Below are 20169 nucleotides of genomic sequence, written 5' to 3' on the forward strand. Positions count from 1 at the left end.
GGGGTTCTTTTGAGGCAGGCAAAACATCTGAACATGTGTATAGGGGGTATATATAGGCATATATGTCTGAATATATACCCCTAGACATATATAGGTGTGATAGTAGCAGAAATATATTACTGTAAATGATTTCATTAGCGCAAGCATTTATTTCTGCTACTATCACACCTATATATGTCTAGGGGTATATATTCAGACATATATGTCTATATATTCCCCCTATACACATATTCAGATGTCATGTCTGACATCAAACATGTCCTCAAAAAAGCACTGGCAGTGGCAGCCCCTGCAGCATTAAAAAATGCTTGCTGGTGAGAAGCCACATGCCTGTCCCGAAGCAACACAGAGAAATGATCATTTCTCTATAGCGGTCACCCTGCTATGGAAGGGTTTTGTCACCCTGCCATAGCAGTCACTGTCAGTTAACCCTACACTACACTACGGTCCCCTGACACTTAACACTTTCCCTACAGAAACTAAATTTTTGAAGCTAACTTAAGTGTAAAGGAGCACTCTAACTACACTAGATATCCCTTTCCTCACACTAAAAATAGCTAAATGACACTTTTAAAGTAAAATTAACAGAACTGCTTCCACTCTCTTCCATGTCCAGTATAACAATGCTAGGAATATGGCGGGGGCGATCTTATATACTGGGGGGCGTATTCACTAATGATTGGTCTAGGGACCCCCTAGTCACTCCAATCACATTCCTAGCATTCTCCTGCCCCCTCAATTGGCTTTTGCTAATGGTTCTGGTCCAATCACGGGCTTTTAAAGCCCATTTCCTGAAGCATTGAATTTTGGGCGGTTCTGGTTGCCGAATTCCGAACTTTTTGGGCAAAAAGTTCTAAATTCGGCCGAACCTCGAACACCCAATGTTCGGGCCGAACCGATGGTGGACCCAAACCGTTCGATCATCCCTACGTTCTCATCAGAAGCCCTCCATCGCATCATAAGATCTCCCTTCACATTAAAAGACCTCCATCTCATTAAAAGTCTTCCCTTCACATCAGAAGACCTCCATCTCATTAAAAGTCTTCCCTTCACATCAGATGCCACCCGTTTCATCAGATGTTCCCCCTTCACATCAGAAGCCTTCCATCACATCAGAAGTTCTCACTTCACTTTAGAAGCACCCATCACATCATAAATCCCCTTTCACATCAGAAGCCCCCCATCCCATTATAAGCCTTCCCTTCACATCAGATGCTACCCATGTCATCAGATGTTCCCCCGTCACATCAGAAGCCCTCCATCACATCAGAAGTTCTCGCTTCACATCAGAAGCACACATCCCAGGTCCCCCTTCACATTAAAATACCTCAATCTCATTAAAAGTCTTCCCTTCACATCCAAAGCCCTCCATCACATTATAAGCCTTCCCTTCACATCAGATGCCACCCATGTCATCAGATGTCCCCCCCCCCTTTACATCAGAAGCCCTCCATCACATTATAAGCCTTCCCTTCACCTCAGATGCCACCCATGTCATCAGATGTCCCCCCCCCCTTTACATCAGAAGCCCTCCATCACAATATAAGCCTTCCCTTCACATCAGATGCCACCCATGTCATCAGATGTCCCCCCCCCCCCACTTTACATCAGAAGTCCTCCATCACATTATAAGCCTTCCCTTCACCTCAGATGCCACCCATGTCATCAGATGTTCCTCCTACACATCAGAAGCCCTCCATCACATCAGAAATTCTCACTTCACATCAGAAGCACCCATCACATCATAATACCCCTTCACATCAGAATCCCCCCATCTCATCATAAGTCCTCCCTTCACATTAAAAGACCTCCATCTCATTAAAAGTCTTCCCTTCACATCAGATGCCGTCGGTCACATTATAAGCCTTCCCTTCACATCAGATGCCACCCGTTTCATCAGATGTTCCCTCTTCTCATCAGAAGCCCTCCATCACATCAGAAGTTCTCACTTCACTTTAGAAGCACCTATCACTTCATAAATCCCCTTTCACATCAGAAGCCCCCCATCACGTCATAAGTCCTCTCTTCACATCAGATGCCACCCATGTCATCAGATGTTCCCCCTTCACATCGGAAGCCCTCCGTCACATCAGAAGTTCTCACTTCACATCAGAAGCACCCATCACAAGTCCCCCTTCACATTAAAATACCTCAATCTCATTAAAAGTCTTCCCTTCACATCCGAAGCCCTCCATCACATTATAAGCCTTCCCTTCACATCAGATGCCACCCATGTCATCAGATGTCCCCCCCCCCCCACTTTACATCAGAAGTCCTCCATCACATTATAAGCCTTCCCTTCACATCAGATGCCACCCATGTCATCAGATGTTCCTCCTACACATCAGAAGCCCTCCATCACATCAGAAATTCTCACTTCACATCAGAAGCACCCATCACATCATAATACCCCTTCACATCAGAATCCCCCCATCTCATCATAAGTCCTCCCTTCACATTAAAAGACCTCCATCTCATTAAAAGTCTTCCCTTCACATCAGATGCCGTCGGTCACATTATAAGCCTTCCCTTCACATCAGATGCCACCCGTTTCATCAGATGTTCCCCCTTCACATCAGAAGCCCTCCATCACATCAGAAGTTCTCACTTCACTTTAGAAGCTCTCCATCACATCATAAATCCCCTTTCACATCAGAAGCCCCCCATCACGTCATAAGTCCTCCCTTCACATCAGATGCCACCCGTTTCATCAGATGTTCCCCCTTCACATGAGAAGCTCTCCATCACATCAGAAGTTCTCGCTTCACATCAGAAGCACCCATCACAAGTCCCCCTTCACATTAAAATACCTCAATCTCATTAAAAGTCTTCCCATCACATCCGAAGCCCTCCATCACATTATAAGCCTTCCCTTCACATCAGATGCCACCCATGTCATAAGATGTCCCCCCCCCTTTACATCACAAGTCCTCCATCACATTATAAGCCTTCCCTTTACATCAGATGCCACCCATGTCGTCAGATGTTCCCCCTTCTCATCAGAAGCCCTCCATCACATCAGAAATTCTCACTTCACATCAGAAGCACCCATCACATCATAAGACCCCTTCACATCAGAATCCCCCCATCTCATCATAAGTCCTCCCTTCACATTAAAAGACCTCCATCTCATTAAAAGTTTTCCCTTCACATCAGATGCCGTCGGTCACATTATAAGCCTTCCCTTCACATCAGATGCCACCCATTTCATCAGATGTTCCCCCTTCACATCAGAAGCCCTCCATCACATCAGAAGTTCTCACTTCACTTTAGAAGCACCCATCACATCATAAATCCCCTTTCACATCAGAAGCCCCCCATCACGTCATAAGTCCTCCCTTCACATCAGATGCCACCCATGTCATCAGATGTTCCCCCTTCACATCAGAAGCCCTCCATCACATCAGAAGTTCTCGCTTCACATCAGAAGCACCCATCACAACAAGTCCCCCTTCACATTAAAATACCGCAATCTCATTAAAAGTCTTCCCTTCACATCCGAAGCCCTCCATCACATTATAAGCCTTCCCTTCACATCAGATGCCACCCATGTCATCAGATGTTCCTCCTACACATCAGATGCCACCCATGTCATCAGATGTTCCTCCTACACATCAGAAGCCCTCCGTCACATCAGAAGTTCTCGGTTCACATCAGAAGCACCCATCACAAGTCCCCCTTCACATTAAAATACCGCAATCTCATTAAAAGTCTTCCCTTCACATCCGAAGCCCTCCATCATATTATAAGCCTTCCCTTCACATCAGATGCCACCCATGTCATCAGATGTTCCTCCTACACATCAGAAGCCCTCCGTCACATCAGAAATTCTCACTTCACATCAGAAGCACCCATCACATCATAAGACCCCTTCACATCAGAAGCCCCTCATCTCATCATAAGTCCTCCCTCACATTAAAAGACCTCCATCTCATTAAAAGTCTTCCCTTCACATCAGATGCCGTCGGTCACATTATAAGCCTTCGCTTCACATCAGATGCCACCCATTTCATCAGATGTCCCCCCTTCACATCAGAAGCCCTCCATCACACCAGAAGATCTCACTTCACTTTAGAAGCACCCATCACATCATAAATCCCCTTTCACATCAGAAGCCCCCCCATCACGTCATAAGTCCTCCCTTCACATCAGATGCCCCCCATCTTATCAGAAGCTCTGCCTTCACATCAGAGCCTGTGTCACATTAGAGCCCCTCTTACATATCAGAGTACCTCCTTACATAAGTGCCCCAACAGAGCTCCCCACCACCTTACATCAGAGCCTCACCAGATCCCCCTTTACATCAGGTTTCCCAGAAGCAGAGACCAACTGATCTGGATCCTCAGTCCGTGCACCGATCTAAAGAAATTCAACTGACCCTAACTACAAATAAAATTAAAATCTTGTAGTGGGCCAGAGGCGGCCTGCGGCAGTAGTTTGGAGAGCCCTGATCCACGGAATTGTTAATTGTAACGCAGGGAGACAAGTGCAACCATTAATGAAGAATAATAATGTATAATATATAACTTATTATTTTCTTTGTTCTTTGTTCCTGCAGATTATTGCAAAATGAGATTCCCTGCGGGTATACTGTTTACTCTCTGGCTGATATTTGGGATTCGGCGGACACAAACGGTATGTAGAATGTGTATAAAGGTATAACCTCGCGCTTATGGTGAGTATTGTGCAAATATTTCGTGATAACTTATATAAATGTGTCTAATCAATGGCTGCTTGCTGCAGATTAAAGTGCTAGTGCCTTTTAAAGTGATAGGGACAGAGTGTTGCGGCGCTGCTCTTAGATAGTGCAAATAGTATCAATGTATAACATATTACAGTGATAGTGCAAGATATGCAAAATAGTGCAAAATGTATCTATGTGCAAATATGCAGTGAAAATACGAAAATGCCAAACTGTTCATATAATTCATAAATTAATTCATCAATCAATAAAAAAAATTGTACTAGGTGGGACTTTATATGAGACCCAAGCTGGTGTTGCCCGGCGTCTCCATCCCTATAACAAAACACAAAATGAGGTTGAAGGATTGTAAGAGGTGCATGAAAGTCAGCCAGCCCCCAGTCTGATGTACTCACCCTCCAGTCTGTCACCAACCAAATAAAACCTGTCTCTTGGTACAAAGAACAGGGGTTTAGTTGACACACATTTGCAAACGCATGTGAAAGCTACAGAGCCACTTCACGGCACCCTGTTATATCTGCAGTCCTACACTCTTAATTTAGTGTCCTCACACTGGAGGCACATGGCCGCTAATGGGTGGATGGGGGAACAGGTGAGAGGGAGACAGCCCAACCTCCCCCAACCCATCCTCATCCACGACTGGCTGTTGTCTCAAAGACTCAAATAATTAGGTTATAATATAACCATGGTGCAAACTGGAAAGGACCAGCTGAAAAGCATTACACCTCCATCCCCTTGGTGGATGCAGCATAAAGATAGGAAGGTATTTTATATATATGGGGCATGGCCTGTAAAGCTCACTGCCTTTGAAATCCCTAATTTCCTTTTGGGACTTTATATGAGACAAGCAGGTCATGCTATTGGTCTCCATCCCTGTATACGGAAAACACTAAAGTCAAATCAAAAACTGCATCCACCAAAAACGCACGAAAATCGCACGGTGGGACTTTAGATGAGGCACCAAGCTGTAAGCAAGGCGTCTCCATCCCTGGTTGCTTAAACATATTGGACTAGGTGGGACTTTATATGAGACCCAAGCTGGTGTTGCCCGGCGTCTCCATCCCTATAACAAAACACAAAATCCTTCAACCTCATTTTGAATTCATCAATCAATTAACCACTTTACGACCAGTCACTGTGCCTCTACTGCGGCACATTGGCTCGTTCGACTCCTTCCCTTGTGGGCGGCGCTCGCGCGCCGCCGGAGGCTCGCTCCCGTGCCGCCGGAGGCTCGCTCCCGCTGTATTCATTCACAACGGGAGTCGGGCCAGGGGAGGAGCAGCGGCGATCGCCGCTGCTCTTCCCCGATCGTCGGGGAATCGAATTTGGAGATCCACCCGCTTTGTTTACACAAGTGACAGACAGTGACAGATTGCAGGGTTCAGCATAGCTGAACCTGCGATCTGTCCCTGTGTCACTCAGTCACCTCCCCCCACACACGTTAGTAAGCACCAGGAATTACATTAACCCCTCCCTCTCCAATAAAATGAACCCCTTCCCTGCCAGTGTCATTTTTACAGTAACAGTGCATATATATATAGCACTGATTACTGCAGTAATGTCACTGGTACCCCCAAAAGTGTCAAAAATGTCAGTCAAGGGTCCGATCTGTCCGCTGCAATGTCGCTGTCCCGCAAAAAAAAAAATCGCAGATCGCTGCCATTACTCGTTAAAAAAATAAACACCCAAAAATGACAGAAATCTTTCCGTTAGTTAGTAAATGCAATAACTTTTGCGCAAACCAATCAAAATACGCTTATTGTGTAGCAGAAAACAAATTGGCCAAAAATTTAAAAAAATTTGATTTTTACATTTTTTGGGGGGGAATTTCATATAAAAAAATTTGAAAAATATTGTTATTTTTTCAAAATTTACATTCTTTTTTTGTTTATAGCGCAAAAAGTAAAAATTGCACAGGTGATCAAATACCACCAAAAGAAAGCTCTGTTTATGGGAAAAAAAGGTCGTAAATTTTGTTTGGGTACGGCGTCGCACGACCGCGCAATTGTCAGTTAAAGTGGCACAGTGACGAATCGCCTGGACGTAAGACAGCAAAATCCTCCGGTGGTAAAGTGGTTAAATGGTTAAAAATGTCTATATAATCAATAAAAGTGTCCATCCAGTGCAAAAACAAAAGGTGCCTTCTGTGCTTCACTAATATAAACGTGTGGGGTGCTCCCTCTGTGGTTGTCTACTTACCACAAAACGTTGAAAATGTAGGCATTCAATATATATCCTATAGTGTAATCCCAGCCTCCTTTAGTAGCAACTTGGGATACACACTTCTGTGGACGAGATCCTTAAAGATGGTTCCTCTTGTAATGCGGATTCCCTCATGGGAATAATAATAAAGAGCCATCCATGGTGAAGTACGTAGGTTAACGGATTTATTAATAAAGAAACTTACTTACAAACATGTAAAAATCAGAGCAGATAGAGCACGGCTCGGTGGTACGCTGCTCCCGCGGCGTGCGCTTCACCGGCCGGAAGTGACGTCAAGGTACGCTCAGCCAATCGCTAGACGCGTTTCGCCGTCCAATCAGGGCGTCTTCTGTAGCTAACGTACTGAGCGTACATGGAGCATTTTATTACGGCAAGCCACTCCTCCCATCCTTCCTTTGTGCAATCAACCAGGATTGCTAGCTACTATTTACTTGCCAGAGAATTGCTATTCCACCGAATTAACATAAAATAAAACTTAGGGCTCCGAACATATCTTACAATATGTCGTTGATTGCCCCGACTAACATACTTTCAATAAAAATAATTAATTTATATATACAGCCCAAATCTAAATTGTATGAGGCACATGGACCTCTAGTGGGCATTTATATTACTATATGTGAAGGGGTGGCTTGCACTCATGCCATACACATTCCAATCATATTACAATCAATATATCGTTCAACTATAAAGCAATGTCAATACATATACTACATATCCATAGAGCTATATTAATAAATAATTGCATAACTTAATACCGCATCCATATTAAAACATGCTAAAATGTAATAAATATATACAGTTGTTAAAAATGCAGACATATTAAAAATCATTGATAAAACAATTAATATCTATCTCCACGTTCAATCCCTTCGGTATCATGCTACCCAATCTGTGTATCCCTCGGGTTTCATTTTGTGAGATGGCTCTCTTCATGTTAGTACCCCTCCAATGTCTCTCTATTTTATCTATGCCGCACAATCTTAACCACTTAAGCCCCGGAAGATTTTACCCCCTTCCTGACCAGGGCCTATTTTGCGATTCGGCACTGCGTGATTTTAACGGACAATTGCACGGTTGTGCGACGCTGTACCTAAACAAATTCGACGTCCTTTTTTTCCCACAAACAGAGCTTTCTTTTGGCGGTATTTGATCACCTGTGCAATTTCTTGATCATGCGCTATAAACAAATTTTTGCGGTACTGCGACATTGCGGCGCACAGATCGGACCCTTGACTGACATTTTTGACACTTTTGGGGTTACCAGTGACATTACTACAGTAATCAGTGCTATACATATGCACTGTTACCGTAAAATTACACTGGCAGTGTAGGGGTTAACTTTTTTTTGAGAGGGAGGGGTTATGTGTGTCCCTAGGGGCGTGATTCTAACTGATTGGCTGTGGCTTGAGGTGTAGGAACAGTGATCAACGGTCCTACATAGTAGAACCATATGATCACCATTCCTACACAGGGGAGAATGACAGGCGGCTGTGTTTACATCAGCCGCCTGCCTTTCTCCTGCTCTAACGGATGATCGCGAGTGACCGGCGGACATCGGGTCCGCCGGGCACACGCGCGGGGGGGGGCCTCCAGCGGCGCGCGCTCGCTCCCTAGACCCTTACAGGCTAGCGACGTAGCCCTACGTCGCTTTGCCTGTGAGGGGCTGACCGCTGCAGTAAATAGTCGTGCGGCGGTCGGCAATCGGTTAACTTGCTGGGGTCTTTGTTATGGTGGAGTCTAAAATGGTTGGATAAGCTGTGTTTTCTAAAACCTTTTTTAATATTATTAATGTGCTCTTTCAATCTTACTTTTAGCTCTCTGGTGGCCCTGCCAACGTATTGGAGGTATGTAGAATGTAGTGATAGGTCATCAAATAGTTAAAAAAAGTGTGATTTACTATAATTGCTTGTGATTCAGCAGTTTTGTTTTCTGATAAAAATTGATGTAAGATATACAATATTTATCATATATTATCTTTACACAGGCATTATTGTAAATGCAAAGCTCATATAAATGACCTTCTAGTTCTGTCTGCAATTGGCTGTTTTATACGAGCAAAAGTTAGGACAGCGTTGCACCAAACATAAGGCGTTCCAAGTCTTAGTGTCCATTCACACTGATCCGACTTGGACCGCGACTTGTCAGCCTGACAAGTCGCGGTTCGTCGCGCTCCCATTGTGTAGTACAGGAACGGTTCTAATAGGAGCGACACAAGTCGCTCCGACTTAGAAAAAGGGTCCTGTACTACTTCGGGGCGACCTGGAGCGACTTGCATAGACATTCATTTTATGAAGTCCGTGCAAGTCGTGCCGAAGTCGCGCTGCACGCGACTTCACAGGTCGCCCCGAAGTCGGATCCGCCATAGTGTGAACGGGGTCTCACAGTGCATTTTTTTGTAAAGCAGCCACAGCATGTGTAGAGAAACTTGTCCCCTGCCAGCCCGCTGTAGAGACGTACCCAGTTTCTCCTTGTGGAAGCAGCGGCCTCTCTACAGAGGTTAAGCACACCACCTCAGAAATCAGACCTATAGTTCCACAATCAACAAAGCCAATGCTCTCTGCTGATTGGAGAGCTCTAGCTTTGACTCAATAGGGGGCGTGTCAGACTCCTACAGAGAGGCCACTGCTTCCACACAGCAAGCAAGGGTCTTTCTCTGCAGCATGCTGGCAGGGGACAGGCTTTTTACTCAGGCTGTGGCCTGAAAACCAACTGTAAGGCTTCAGCCACCTTTTGTTTTGGTGCACCTGGAATGTTGTTAGCTGATTTAAAGTAAATGTTCGGTTGCGCTTTAAAACTCTTGTAACTGAGCAAGGAACAGTGGCATCTAATGTAAAGGGGGGGCAATGTGTACATTTCAGCTTGAGTAACTGAGCTCAGCAGCCAACAGAGGACCCTGAAAATTTACAAAGGAGCTGAGAGCCCAATACCCTTATTGCATTTGAAAATACAAACCATTAATATGCAATAACTAACTTGACTTAAGAAGAAAGATAAATAAATTAAAGCTCTATTATTAAATTTGGACCATAAGTAAGAAAACAAAGTACCGTATTTTCCGGCGTATAAGACGACCCCGCTAATTTTCATGTTAAAACATAGGTTTTGAGCTATACTCGTCGTATAAGACTACCCCCCTTCCGAAGCAAGGCAACACCATTGAAAAACATCCGATTTCTCATAGATCTCCAAGGTACCCCAAGTACTGTAATACATGTAATCTCTCATAATATCTCCAAGGTACCCTAAGTATTACCAGTAGATGTATTCTCAAGACGCTGGCTGTGCGGGAATCCTGTACCGGTATACCGTATGTACCGTAGCTTCGGCTACATACAGTATACCGCGCTGGGCCAATCACAGTGAGCGATGTATTCTATTATTGAATGCAAAGCCTGCTCGGATTGGCAGAGTCAGAGAGGCGGGCTGATGTTACTCCACCAATCCGAGCAGGCTTTGCATTCAATAATAGAATACATCGCTCTCTGTGATTGGCTCAGCGCGGTACAGAGATTACATCTACCGGTAATACTTAATACTTAGGTTACCTTGGAGATATTATACTCGGCGTATAAGACGACCCCCCATTTTTGGGGGATTTTTTTGAGGTTCAAAAATGGTCTTATACGCCAGAAAATACAGTATGTAAACTTTATATTGCCTTTAATGAGGGAGGGTGACGCAAGACTGGCAGCCTAAAGGTCAGTGCTGATGGGCTTCACACTTATGTTGATTGCATCAGTTTGAGATGCTTCTGACCTACATTTGACCTGTTTTCATCCCCATAGACTTGTATGGGAAGTGCAAAAAGCCAGTCGATGCAGGACCTTATATCTCCCACACTGATATGTGAAAACGGAAGCCAATTAGTCATCAGATTATTGGCTTCAATTAGTTTTTATTTGAGTTTTCACAAAAAAAGAAACAAGCATATAAAAAACAAAATAAGTTAACATAAAATAATAACAGATTATCAGATCATCAGATTATTGGGCAATGGGAGGGAAGCTGAGAACATGGGAAAAGCAAACAGATACAAGAAGAACATACAAATTCCATTCAGGGGCCATTCCTGGTAGAAATGGAACCCAGAACAACATCACTGTAAACCCATCATGCCATCTACTAATGTGCCATGATGGAGTTTTTGAATATTCTCAAATATTTGTGGAGGTTCCTCATAGGTACTTTGAGTACCTTCTATAGTCCAAAAAACATTCTGGTGCGTGAACTGACTTCTGGCTATTCTGACCTAAAATTCTGCATGTACATGTGTGACCATAGTATGACCACAATGGAGTTCTTTTGATCTCTGCAGGTTCTAAATATGAATGGCCAGGCGTTTGATGATCAGTACGAAGGCTGCACAGAAGAAATGGAAATTAGAATAAATTCCCTACTTGCTGAAGAAAAACAAGCTGACCCAGAATTTAGCAACACTTGGGATGAGGCAGAGAAGAAATGGAACACAGAAAAACCGAGTGTACCAAGTGGCTTTCGGGATGAGTACGGCATTGCCATTATGGCTTATTCCAACAAAAAAAGCCAGCTTCATTCTAGATTCAACAGCGCAGTGAGAGCTTATAGTGGCAGGGACATATTCCGTTATCATTCTCTGCATTTCTTGATGACACGAGCTGTAGTGCTCCTTAGAACGAGCTGTTGGTGGTCACCATGGTCAGTATACAGAGGGATGAAATACATACATTTGGAACTTGAACAAATAGGAGGAGAAGTCAGATTCGGTCAGTTTTCCTCGTCATCCACCAGTCAGAAAGTAGCGGAGGGCTTTGGAGATGACACGTTCTTCACCTTCACCAGCTGCTTCGGCGTCCAGGTCAAAAACTATTCCTATTATCCAAATGAAGAGGAAATTCTGATACCGGTAGATGAGGTTTTTGAAGTGACCAACTTTATGAAGCAGGGAGGTAAAAACAGATTTGCCCTTAAAACGACAAAAAAAAGATGCCACTACTACAATTGTGACTACCTACAGAAAGGTTAGTAAACTTGACTTATTTTGACAGTGTGCCTGGGCTACCATGTGAGAAAGAAAGAATGAGGGTCCAAGCATGGGCAATTCAAAATAAACATGATAAAAAAGTTACATTGTTACATAGTTAGGTTGAAAAAACAAAAACAAAACGAAGAGAAAAAATATATGCCGCAGCCTTTCCTGTCAACACCACATCCCAAAAAGGGTCAATGAAAAAAATGTATAAAAAGAAGGAAAGCCGGGATTTTGAAGGTGTTGAACTCCCCCGTCGGGTACTAATAAATCAAAGCTATATAAAACTTATATATGTTATTGGATATAAGTTAAAAGATTTCTCCAATTGGGGATTATATTAGGTATAAGAACAATACACATCATAAAAGTCCCATAAAACCAATTAAGTAACCTGTTGTTCAGCCCCCCTCTTTCAAGAAATATACAGTATCTCACAGAAGTGAGTACACCCCTCACATTTTTATAAATATTTTATTCTATCTTTTCATTTGACAACACTTTGCTACGATGTAAAGTAGTGAGTGTACAGCTTGTATAACAGTGTAAATTTGCTGTCCCCTCAAAATAACTCAACACACAGCCATTAATGTCTAAACCGCTGGCAAAAAAAATGTGAGTACACCCCCTAAGTGAAAATCAAAAATTTGGGCCCAAAGTGTCAATACTTTTTGTAGCCACCATTATTTAATCAGCACTGCCTTAACCCTCTTGGGCATGGAGTTCCCTAGAGCTTCAAAGGTTGCCACTGGAGTCCTCTTCTACTCCTTCATGACGACATAATGGAACTGGTGAATGTTAGAGACCTTGCGCTCCTCCACCTTCCATTTGAGGATGCCCCACAGATGCTTAATAGGGTTTAGGTCTGCAGACATGCTTGGCCAGTCCATCACCTTTACCCTCAGCTTCTTTAGCAAGTCAGTGGTCATCTTCATGGTGTGTTTGGGGTCGTTATCATTTTGGAATACTGCCCTGCGGCCCAGTCTCTGAAGGGAGGGGATCATGCTCTGCTTCAGTATGTCACAGAACATGTTGGCATTCATGGTTCCCTCAATGAACTGTAGCTCCCCACCACCATGTAGGCAAGACACACTTGTCTTTGTACTCCTCACCTGGTTTCCGCCACATACACTTGACACCATCTGAACCAAATACGTTTATCTTGGTCTCGACATCAGACCACAGGACATGGTTCCAGTAATCCCTATCCTTAGTCTGCTTGTCTTCAGCAAACTGTTTGCGGGTTTTCTTGTGCAACATCTTTAGAAGAGGCTTCCTTCTGGGATGACAGTCATGCAGACCAATTTGATGCAGTGTGCGGCGTATGGTCTGAGCACTGACAAGCTGACCCCCCACCCCTTCAACCTCTGCAGCAATACTGGCAGCACTCATACGTCTATTTCCCAATGACAACCTCTGGATATGAAGCTGAGCACGTGCACTTAACTTCTTTGGTCGACCATGGCGAGGCCTGTTCTGAGTGGAATCTGTCCTGTTAAACCGCTGTATGATCCTGGCCACTGTGCTGCAGCTCAGTTTCAGGGTCTTGGCAATCTTCTTATAGCCTAGGCCATCTTTATGTAGAGCAGCAATTCTTCTTTTCAGATTCTCAGAGAGTTCTTTGCCATGAGGTGCCATGTTGAACTTCCAGTGACCATTAGTGAGAGCGATTACACAAAATTTAACACACCTGCTCCCCATTCACACCTGAGACCTTGTAAACCTAATGAGTCACATGACACCGGGGAGGGAAAATGGCTAATTGGGCCTCAGTTTGGACATTTTCACTTAGGGGTGTACTCACTTTTGTTGCCAGCGGTTTAGACAATAATGGCTGTGTGTTGAGTTATTTTGAGGGGACAGCAAATTTACACTGTTATACAAGCTGTACACTCACTACTTTACATTGTAGCAAAGTGTAATTTCTTCAATGTTGTCACATTATAAAGATATAATAAAATATTTACGAAAATGTGAGGGGTGTACTCACTTTTGTGAGATACTGTAGATAAGGGAAGCTTAGGGGTACTGCCCCGATGACGTCAACCAGGGGGGCCGGATGGCCGAATTCAAGAGGACATGATTCCATCCGACGCGTTTCTCCTTGTGGCTTTTTCAGGGGTATTTGCACATAGGTTTCACATAGGTTGCTACAAATATAAGAAAAACATTTTAAGAAAAAAAAAATCATCATCAACTAGTTCTTTAACATAGATATATCACATACTGGATAATTTTGATATAGAAAACATTACACAGAAAAGGAACTTACAAATGTGTAAACAGTATTGTGGTCAGCCACGAAGAAAACAAAGATCACTGCATGCAGGTAAGGACAACCACAGCCAAATATAATGACCAGGGCACAGAGGAATACCTCCCAGGTCCCCAAAAGAACATATGGTCTTCAATTGCTGAAATCAGGGAAAGTAATAAATATTACCACCAACCCAATTTTGAAGAGTCATATTATGTTAACCCCATCACAGAAAACATACCTAGTCTGTGAGTCAAATGCCAGCAAGAGATCGCTATAGATTAAAGTATCAAGTTGCTAGGAGGAAACCAAAGAGGTGTTCAAATCCAAACAGGTTTAATCTATTGGATATAAATATTTCAAAAAGGGATCACTCAACATTGAAAGTAGCTATTAAAGCAGGTAAGTATGGAAAATAGATTGCCATAAGGATATTACCTGGATGGAGTAACAATGATAACCTCAGGGGGAAAAAGGAACACGGAATTAAAGCAGGACTAAGGTGTTAGGGAATCTAGAGATCCATAAACAATTAGCTAAGAGGGGGAATATATTATAATATTGGGCACAGCACAAGAATTAGTTAACGATCGGTTAATAGAGTCCAACTCGACTCTAGTGCCCCTCCATATGAGCAGGATATCGTCTATGTATCTGTACCAAGATAAAATGTGGGGCAGATACATAGACGAGTCCCCTCCAAAAAAGATAGAGTGTTCCCACCCTCCCAGGTACAGGTTGGCATACGATGGGGCACATCAGCTTAATGCTACAAAATGTAACGCCCCTGCGTTTTATGTATGATGTGGATTTTCAGCTGCAGAAATATTCCACTTCAGTAGTCATGTAGAGAAACGCTGAGACACCAATCCCAACTCCCAATGACTCATCATGTGTGGATGATCTCAATTCAGCAAGTAAATACACACACTCAATAAGATGTTTTCCTAGAGTGACTTATGTATATAGTAACACAGTGATGATAGGCTGAAGAGACAGGTTGGGTAGAGATGGTAGATGACAGACACTTGAAAGGAAATGTTCTTGAAAGTAAGATAGTAGCAGATGGAATGCAGATAGGTTTAGCAATCATGTATGGTAGCAGATGACAGAGCAGGTGGACATACAAGAGAGATCAACCCAGTGCAAGAACAGGTGGTAGTAGGCTCAAGAGCTAGCAATCTTAGATAATGCAGATGTAGTAATAGTCCTTAGTATGCAGAGCTAGATAGTGTAAGCTTTAGTATGAAGGTTATAGAGGTTTCCCCTGTGGGGTACTTATCACTAATAGCAATGTAGCAGAGGAGAGGTTCGGCAAGAGCGGATGATCCGGTAGCGGGATACAGGGATCAGCGCAGCGTGGTTCCGACAGCGAGGTATGCTTGCAAGCATGAGAGCTTCAAGACAGGTTAGCATCAAGGCACAAAGCAATTTGAACGAACACATGTGAGTGAGAGCCGGCGATCTAAATAGCCATCCAGTCCGGCGCTCAGTGATGACAGCATCAGTCTTAAAGGTGTATGCGCACCTTACCAAAAGAGAATGTGGGGCGCATACACTTATGAAAGAGTAATTAGGGTACCCAAAGGTACCAGAACATTGCACAAAACCCCCAGGCCTAATTGAATACATTAGTTATAAATGTTTTCTATAAATACAATTTCTGTCTACCTAGATTATTTTAAGTTATTAAAATTGAATATGACATAAAGACATTTTTAGTATACACAAACAAATATATACGTAGTATGTATGTTATATTGCGGCACGTTTTCTGAAGAGGATATGGTCACTTGTGCACAGTGGGGACAACTAATCAGCCTAGACGGGAGTTTGGGGTCACCTTCCTCCTGGCCTAGGATTGGGGCGGGGGGAGGTCCTCCCTGGTGCCCAGATCCCTGGATTGTGTAAAGACTTAAAAACTTACCAGGAAAGGTTAAAGGACCTTAACATGTATAGCTTGGAAGAAAGAAGAGACAGAGGGGATATGATAGAAACTTTTAAATACATAAAGGGAATCAACTCGGTAAAGGAGGAGAGCATATTTAAAAGAAGAAAAACTACCACAAGAGGACACAGTTTTAAATTAGAGGGGCAAAGGTTTAAAAGTAATATGAGGAAGTATTACTTTACTGAGAGAGTAGTGGATGCATGGAATAACCTTCCTGCAGAAGTGGTAGCTGCAAATACAGTGAAGGAGTTTAAGCATGCATGGGATAAGCATAAGGCTATCCTTCATATAAGATAGGGCCAGGGACTATTCATAGGATTCAGATATATTGGGCAGACTAGATGGGCCAAATGGTTCTTATCTGCCGACACATTCTATGTTTCTATGTTTAACTCTCTGGGGGATAGGATGCATGGCTAAGCAGGACTTTTGTGGATTGGTTATAATTTACACATTCATTTATTTATTTTTTATCCTCTATTTTTATATATATATATATTTTTTTTCTTGTATAGTTTTGGAATTATGTTTGACCACATTTTTTTTATGTTTTGGAGAACATTTGTGATGGTATTTTGGTGTTGTTATTTTATAGTAACACATTTTAGATGCTTTCTTCCACATGTCCACAAGATGGCCCCGTTAACTGATTCTTGAGCTGTGCCCAATATTATAATATATTCCCCCTTTTAGTTAATTGTTTATAGATCTCTAGATTCCCTTACACCTTAGTCCTGCTTTAATTCCGTTTTTCCTTTTTCCCCCCTCTTGGGGTTTGTGGTGGGACATGGTGGTCTGTATACTCCACCGTCCTGTCACTTCCGCCCTCTCTCTAGCACTTTCTAGTTACCATCCTGTGACTGAAGTGCGCAGAGGGCAGTGACTTTAGGAGGGCGTGGAGAATTTGCTTTTTGGTGCCAAATGATCCTTTTTAAAGGATCTATGGAGGGATACAGACAGGAATCAAGGGGATTGATGCTAATCTGGTGTTTGAATCTTTATTCTTCCTGCTGAGATGTTCATTGTTACTCCATTCAGGGTATATACTTATGGCAATCTATATTTTACATACTTACCTGCTTTAATAGCTACTTTCTTTTTGAAATGTATATATCTAGTAGATTAAACCTGTTTGGATTTGAACACCTCTTTGGTTTTCTCCTAGCAACTTGACGCTTTAATCTATAGGGATCTATGGGGATCTCTTGCTGGCATTTGAATCGCAGACTAGGTATGTTTTCTGTGATGAGGTTAACATAATATGACTCTTAAAAATTGGGTTGGTGGTAATATTTATTACTTTCCCTGATTTCAGCAATTGAAGACCATATGATCTCCATCTAAAGTGGACTAAGGTTTATATATTTTCTGCTCCGTCCCCCACCGGGTTCTTTTGGGGGACCTGGGAGGTATTCCTCTGTGCCCTGGCCATTATATTTGGCTGTGGTTGTCCTTACCTGCATGCAGTGATCTTTGTTTTCTTTGTGGCTGACTGCAATACTGTTTACACATTTGTAAGTTCCTTTTCTGTGTAATGTTTTCTACATCAAATATTATCCAGTATTTGATATATCTATGTTAAAGAACTAGTTGATGATGATTTTTTTTTCTAAAAAATGTTTTTCTTATATTTGTAGTAACCTATTTGCAACCTATGTGTAAATATCCCTGAAGAAGCCACAAGGCAAAACGCGTCGGTTGGAGTCCCGTCCCCTTGAATTCGACCATCCGGCCCACCTGGTTGACGGTCATCGGGGCGGTACCCCTAAGCTTCCCTTATCTATATTTCTTGAAAGAGGGAGGCTGCACAACGGGTTACTTAATTTGTTTTATGTGACTTTTATGATGTGTATTGTTCTTATACTTAATATCTCCACCAATTGGAGAATCTTTTAACTTATATTCAATAAAATTTATTTTTATATAGCTGTGATTTATTAATACCTGACGGGGGAGTTCAGCACCTTCAAAATCCCGGCTTTCCTTCCTTTTATACATTTTTTTCATTGAAAAAAAAAAAACACAAATCCATTGAGTTCAACCAATAGGAAAATTGTAAACCTGCAGTCACATAACCATAAGCCCACAGTTGACCTACAGCAGTGGTCTCCAAGCCTATGGACACAATTCTCCGACTCTCTGCTTTCCCCCTCCCCGCACTCTGCACCCCATTGCTGCCTTACACAGACTCATCATTGGAGCTCACCTCCTTATCTAGCCATGTGCTTGAGCTCCGTGCTCTCTCTGTGTGATCATCGCTGCCATTGGAAGTTACATAGTTGGTAAGATTGAATAAAGACAATAGTCCATCCAGTTCAACCTATGTTGATGTGTGTGTTTGTGTAGATAATTATTTCCCATATCTCTGTGTATTGTGTTTGATAAGATACAAGTCCAAGAGTCTTTTGAAACTATTAATATTTCCTGTTGATACTATTGATCGTGGAAGAAAGTTTCACATTCTTACTGCCCTGACAGTAAAAAAAACCCTACGCAGCTTAAGGTTAAACCGCTTCTCTTCCAATCTCATTGTGTGGCCACGTGTCCTCTTACACTCCCTGAGACTGAAAAGATTCCTACCTACACAGGGATTACCATTGAGATATTTGTATATCGCTATCATATCTCCTCTCATGAGTCTCTTCTCCAGGAAGAATACATTTAGCGCTTCCTTGTATTTAAGGTCCTCCAGCCCCTCTATTAATTTAATTGCCCTTCTCCGAACTCTCTCCAGCTTCAGCACATTCCTTATGAGGACTGGTGACCAAAACTGTACAGAATACTCCAGATGTGGCCGAGCCAGAGTTTTATAAAGTGGTAGAATTATTGTTTTATCTCTAATATTCTGCTGGCTTTGCTTGCCGCAGATTGACATTGCATGCTTATGCTAAGTCTATCATCTACTAAGACCCCCAGATCCTTCTCTATCTTGGAATCCCCCAGAGCTTCTCCCCCTAGTAAGTAACCTGCATTAAAATTTTTAACCCCCAAGTGCATTACTTTACATTTTTCAATGTTTAACCTCATTTGCCATCTAGATGCCCACTTAATTAATTTTCTGAGGCCTTCTTGTAAGGTTTCTACATCCTGCTGTGAAGTTATTGCCCTATTTATTTTTGTGTCGTCGGCAAACACTGAGATTGAGCTATTTATCCCATCTATATCATTTATAAATAAATTAAACAGAAAATTGGTCTCAAGACAGAGCCTTGGGGTACCCCACTTACCTCTCTAGACCATTCTGAGCACACGTTATTTAACACCAGTACACCACCCTTTGGATGCTCCCCTGTAGCCAGTTTTCTATCCAAGAGCAAACCCTATGGTCCATGCCTACAGACCTCAGTTTATAGTTTAAGCATTTATGGGGGACTGTATAAAATGCTTATGCAAAATTCAGATACACCACATCCACAGACCTACCTTTGTCCAAGTGGTAGCTCACTTCCTCATAGAAGGTTAACAGGTTGGTTTGGCAAGAACAACCTTTTGTAAACCCATGCTGATTACTACTAATGATACTGTTTTCATCAGCAAATTCTTGGATATAGTCCCTCATCATCACCTCAAATAGTTTACATACTATTGATCTTAGGCTGACAGACCTGTAGTTACCAGAAATATACCTCTGTCCTTTTTTGAATATTGGTACCACATGGACTTTTTGTCAATTAGCTGGTACCATTCCTGTCAGTATGCTGTCCTTAAAGATTAGGAATAACGGACTATAACCTGATTGAGTTCCTTGAGGACTCTCGGGTGCAAACCATCAGGTCCTGGTGATTTGTTTGTGTGAAGTTTTTCTAGCCTTTTCTGGACACTGACTTCTGTAAGCCACAAGGTTACATCCTATGAAGTGTCACTAACAGTACAGTCATGGTTGTTATACCCTTCCTTTTCCTGTGTAAAAACTGAGGGGAAGAAAGCATTTAGTATAGTTGCGTTCTCTTTGTCATCTTTAACCAAGTTCCCCTCAATGTGCTCTGACCTCACTTATTTACAGTTTACATTTTTTTAGAATTTTTTGG

General features: G+C 42.6%; 1 protein-coding gene across 1 annotated transcript in view; it reads left to right on the forward strand.

The window, feature by feature from the left end:
- The window catches only part of LOC309547576 (ecto-ADP-ribosyltransferase 5-like), a 295670-nt gene that overhangs the window by 10014 nt on the left and 265487 nt on the right, over positions 1-20169 (forward strand). The window contains exons 2-3 of the mRNA XM_082247448.1: positions 4559-4635; positions 11244-11925. Coding sequence (XP_082103574.1) covers positions 4559-4635; positions 11244-11925 — 759 coding nt within the window. The remainder of the gene's footprint in view (positions 1-4558; positions 4636-11243; positions 11926-20169) is intronic.

Source organism: Pelophylax lessonae (genome assembly GCF_965119305.1).
Source record: "Pelophylax lessonae genome assembly, chromosome: 2".
NCBI classification, from domain to species: Eukaryota; Metazoa; Chordata; class Amphibia; order Anura; family Ranidae; genus Pelophylax; species Pelophylax lessonae.